The sequence below is a fragment of the Diplotaxodon limnothrissa genome, linkage group LG10 (genome assembly GCF_057381915.1).
Source record: "Diplotaxodon limnothrissa isolate DT_005_m linkage group LG10, D_limnothrissa_male_GT1.1, whole genome shotgun sequence".
NCBI classification, from domain to species: Eukaryota; Metazoa; Chordata; class Actinopteri; order Cichliformes; family Cichlidae; genus Diplotaxodon; species Diplotaxodon limnothrissa.
The window spans coordinates 14,350,694-14,355,732 of record NC_140605.1 but is presented as its reverse complement, the minus strand read 5'-3'; the positions used below and the strand labels follow the sequence as shown (position 1 = coordinate 14,355,732).

General features: G+C 39.9%; 1 protein-coding gene across 1 annotated transcript; it reads right to left on the bottom strand.

The window, feature by feature from the left end:
- Window positions 1-820: 820 nt before the first annotated feature.
- Window positions 821-4,735, bottom strand: LOC146624044 (mannose-P-dolichol utilization defect 1 protein-like). The gene is made up of 7 exons (XM_085363632.1): window positions 4,616-4,735; window positions 4,318-4,383; window positions 2,548-2,680; window positions 2,232-2,317; window positions 1,490-1,605; window positions 1,260-1,370; window positions 821-1,169 (listed from the first exon to the last, which is right to left on the bottom strand). The coding sequence occupies exons 1-7, from the start codon at window positions 4,704-4,706 to the stop codon at window positions 1,047-1,049; spliced, it is 726 nt and encodes a 241-aa protein (XP_085219758.1). The 5' UTR covers window positions 4,707-4,735; the 3' UTR covers window positions 821-1,046.
- Window positions 4,736-5,039: the final 304 nt, after the last annotated feature.

The following is a 5,039-nucleotide window of genomic DNA, read 5'->3' as shown; positions in this document are numbered from 1 at the left end:
AAGTTGTTCATCTTCCCTTAAGTCTTGCTGGAGTTCCTGCATTGTGAATTCTTTCATCCTCTCCATGCACCTTGGAAGTAGGTGAAGTTGTGCCAGAAATTTTTGCTGTAGTTTCAGATACCTCAGCCAAACGAAAGTCTTCCTATAAAAAAGGGATGAGTGGCTCAAGTGTTCAATTTGCACTACATTTAAATCCATACTGAAATAAGGAACCTCATAAATTATAGTTATTAAATTGTTTATATAATAGGTTTTTGTGTTCTGTTGTAAAATAGTAAAGTTAGGAAATAACTACCTGAACAAAAACAAACACTGGTGGCTAAAAATACCTGAAGATCAAGTTAGATTACTGAACACTGTAAATATCCTGCAGATATGAACTTAAGCACTCTGACTGTGAGCTTACTGTGCGAGTGCCTCGGGTAAAGGGTACAAATTTTTGGAGACGCTCAAATTACAACACAAAATAATGAAAATATGATCAATATGTGATACCAACAGGAAGAGCAAAATCTATCACAAAAGTAATGTTTTTCTATTTTGTAAAACATAAAAGTAAAAAAATAAAAGTATGACCATATGAATATTCCTGTAATCTCAAAGTAGGGACTAATAAGTGATATTCCAGCAAAAGCTTCTGTATTTGTTCTCTTCAGCCCACTTTGAAATGGTTTGCGGTTTACTCAGCGAGTTTAATCTGGTAAACTTTAGTTTGATGTTGATGCAAATTTGAAATGGCTCAACAGAAAGACACAGAGCTGCCAGATTACTTAAAAATATTTTGTCATAGCCGCAGACAGTGAAAATTGTTTCTGTGAGAATAAAGTCATTTTATTTGAATCCCTGGTGGTCAACAAAGTATTTTTTCTATCCCCTTAGGTCACAATAACCTAAAACAGACATAATATTTCACACAAAACACGTGACAGTGGCATTTGGACATATTAAAAAGGAAAAATCTGTAAACATTTACTGCTACTTTGGCTCCGTACTTGACAGGCCAACCTCAGGCACAATATAATAACAGGCAGCATCATCACTGTGCTCTACACTGTCTTCTTTGTAGTGCTGACAGCGCCGGCCTTGTAGCAGAGGATCTGAGCCAGAAGGACACAGCTGAGACAGGCTGACAGTATGTGTGACAAACTCACAGGAGAGTTTCCATTTTCCTATAAAAAAAGTTTCAAGTTGTTCCAGTTAGTATAACCACAACTATGCGGTTGTGCACATATGTCTGCTAGTAATTCTTAACTGCATACCTGTAAAGAAACAAAGGCCACACCCAGACAGCCTGCAAATGAAAGCAACACTGACAGAGTGGATAGTTGACCCGTGTGGCCGTTGTGATAGTTTGTTGTAGCCTGGAGAACCTGTAAATAACAAATCCACTAAATGTGTTCACCGTGCACTTAAAAAAGAAAAATTACAGTTCAGTGATCACATTTATCATAGAACAGCTCATAAATGAGGCAAGTTGATAAGTTGCTACCTTGCTTGCAATGAAAGCCGCCAAACTGGAGGCCTGTATCACTGAGATGACTGCTGCTGCTGCATAGGAGCGCAGGAGGAGCATTACACCACAGAGAGCAAAGAGGAGCAGAACTCCTGCAACAGAAACAGAAACCACAATTATATATGAAGAATACAGCAACACCACAAGGTGGCGCTATTTGAAAGCACAGCCACCCTGTCCTTGAGGGACTTTGTTCAAACCCTACAATCACTACATCACTGTGTTGTTTTTTCCATGTTCAGATATAACAGCTCGGAGAATCTGGCTGATTCTGCATGACCACAAAAAACACAGAGGTTCTTTAATGCAATTCAGACCCTGCATGACCGCAGCTGATTCCTTAAAGTGTCACTCAAAGTTCATTTCTGTGAAGAAGCAGCCAAGTGCTGGAGATTTCCAATAGTTTCACATTCAAGTCATAAATATCATGCCTTAACCCGCTGATTAACTCCTGGAGTCAATCCAGATCCGGGCATTGTTTTAATTAATCCTTTACCCCTGAGAAATAGGGCCAAAAAAAAGCAACTGTGTGTTAAATCTCCAAAAATCAGTATCAAATTGAAAACATAAAAACTGGGGGACACTGTCTTAACTGTCACTGTCACCGCTTAATTATTTGTATTAGTGTGGAGGGACCTGCCTGCCTCGGTGAAAGTATGTCATGTTGGACTGCTCTTTGTACTCTGCCTCTGCAAAATCTGCAGATGCATGTGCTCACCTCGGACCGTATCACCGCGATAATGGAGGATGAGGAAGACGATCGCCACTGTCTGGGCAAGCATGAAGAGCCTATCAGCCCAGGCACTGTTGAACAGTTCAAGTGAAATACATTTAAGGTAGCACAGAAAGAAAAGGTAAAAAAATTAAGTCACCCACTGTGATTAAGTTGAGAGGATTTGGGGTGTGCCTATGCAGGGCTTGAGCAAGTGAGTCATGCATGATGAACAGACTGAGAATTTGAACTTGAGTGGTGTAAAGCATGGCATGAATGGGAAATCCTACGAACGGTGTGATCTGCGCATCAGCTTACTTACAAGAGTGGGAAGTTGTTGGCCATAGCGTACACAACAGGACACGAGAAAGCATAAAGCTGCAAGAAGAAGGCGCTAAGACTCAGACCCTCTGCACTTCCTCCCCATAACATCTTTATCAACTGAGGCAGTTGTGCTGCATGGAAACAACAGGGAATCAGGTGACATTTGGTCATTAGAGGAGAAATTAATGGTCCATATCTGGACCAACATGAAAAAGACAGAAAGCACTCATTGCAAGTCAAACATCTGAGTCAGTCAGCGTCATTCTAAAATTGGGCCAAAATGCAGACGCAGAGAGGTAAACTGAAATAAAGAAAAAAACGAGCCGCTTATCAACTGTTTGCAGGTCGTCATAAAAGCAACACACGAAGTCAAAATGGGGAAACTCAAAACGATACACTAGTGAATCATAAAGCTTGAACACACACACTGGGGGGAAGTGAACAGAAACTCTGATAAAGGACAATCACCTCTCTGTGTGTGATTGAGGCAGAGAGGAGACACGTGGGGGGGACACAACTAATCCAGATCACACAGGAGGAGACAAGGAAGGCAAAACTAAAAACAAAACATAAGGAACAACTAACTAGGTGAGATAACTAATCGAGGGGAAGAGTTTTTAGACTAAATGTGCTAAAAACACACAAACCAAACATGAACATTAAACAAACTAGGAATCAAAGAGAATATTAAAACCTGAAAGTCTAAAATCTTAAAAATCCCCAGGACCACACAAGTGGAATGACCTGTGAAAGTCAAGGATAAATGTAGTTCTATAAATAAAGGAGGGAAACTGAAAATATTTTGTCTTTTTTGGTAATATGAGTAACAGGGTTGTATTGGTCAAAAGGACACACTCAGTGTGGTCACAAAAGACTAGAAAAATACTGGCACTGAAATTTGGTGTACCCATGGTGTTTGTACGTGGGCTTGATCATGTCTATTTATACTCTTCATTTCCCAGACTAAAGAGGTTACAGTAAGCAGGTTGCGCATGCATTCTGGGACACAATTATTATTATATTAACTAAAATGGACCTATGTCAACAAAATCAAAACAAAAAACAAGCAAGCAAAGAAAAAAGTGGATTTACTCAACTTATTTTGGCTTATATTAAACATGTGAATTAGTTTTAAAAAGTTGGGAGAGTAGATAAAGATGCAATTTTGGTTTGCAAGAGGCATATGCATTTTAAATAGCATACTGGAACCATTTGTTCAGCTAGATTTACATTTTGCATCAGAGCAGTGTTTTATGCTTAAGAATTTTGTGCATGGATTATTTCTAAATTCATGGGTGGGACTGAAAATGTCCTGCAATTCTGATTGGCTCACCTGTACTGAGAGCTGCCTGTGACAAATTTAGAATTTTTGGAACCGTCCCCCTAAAAAAAGCCACATGGTAATAACCACATAAATACGCAAATATTCATGTGCATTGTGCTGTGGCATGAATCCGTTTCCCGCCGTCATTTGTTTCTGCATTTTGCATGAAGACGACATGCTAATGCGGTGGCTTAACCGCTTGGCCAGATGTTATCTGCACCAGCAATGAGGGAGTCTTACAAAATGTTATGTTGATTTGATTATTATCCATCATGATTATCGTGTAAAGGTAGGTTAGAGGGAGGAAAAATGCGATTGCGTTAGTATGTCTTTTCTTGTTTTGTTTCTTAAATGTGAAACTGCCCTGTTAATGAACCTCGTTTGTCATTGATACAGTATGCTGTGATCTGCTTTGAAACACATGATTAAATCACAGCGTCTTACCCAGGAATGTGTCCAGTATGATCCAGAATCCGGCAGTTTTGTTTAGTACGAACTTTAGGCATGGCACTGTAACACAAAAGAAAACTCTCAGACAATGAAGATGTACCTCAACGTCAGATCTCCAAATAAGTTTGCACTGTAGGTGGCAAAAGGCAAAAAAACCCAAAAAAACCAACATCTTTACTTTCCCTCGTCCCCACGCACCCTCCGCCCAGCCCCCGCTATCACTCATCTGCATCTGGAAAAATTAAGTTTCCATTTCACCCGGTCGGTTGAAAGTGTCAGCCGGAAGCCTCACCGTGAAAGTGAAAGTTCAGGAAGAGCTCGTAGTAGCATTTTTCTGGCATTAAATAAGTTACAAGAAACTCTTTGATGGTTGACGTGGCCATAGTGGCTCAGCCGTAGCCGGGAATGATCATCAGCAACAGGGGGAGTGGTCCAAAGGTTTCCCAGTGTTTACAGTGGAGTCCAAAGAGGATAAAGAGCCAGACGTTTGACCTCTGAGATAAAACCACAGTTTCCAAGAGAAAAAAAATGTTATCCAGCTTTTGTAGTCTTTGTTGTAATGGCAAAGAGGTTACTATAATTATGGGATGTTTCTGGAGAACTGCACAGTTTGAACATAACTGAATTCAGTTGTGTGCAAAGTACTTAACTGACATCTACTTCTCATGCTCTGCTAAAAGCTCTGAAACAAATTTCACATTTTTTATTTCATAGCT

Excerpts from the sequence above, each read along its gene's own strand:
- LOC146624044 (XM_085363632.1), bottom strand. The coding sequence starts at position 4,706 with ATGGCCACGTCAACCATCAAAGAGTTTCTTGTAACTTATTTAATGCCA. Across the intron at positions 2,318-2,547 it reads GCCAACAACTTCCCACTCTT|TGCCTGGGCTGATAGGCTCT; the intron begins GTAAGTAAGCTG and ends ACTGTTCAACAG. Across the intron at positions 1,606-2,231 it reads TCGCGGTGATACGGTCCGAG|GAGTTCTGCTCCTCTTTGCT; the intron begins GTGAGCACATGC and ends TTTCTGTTGCAG.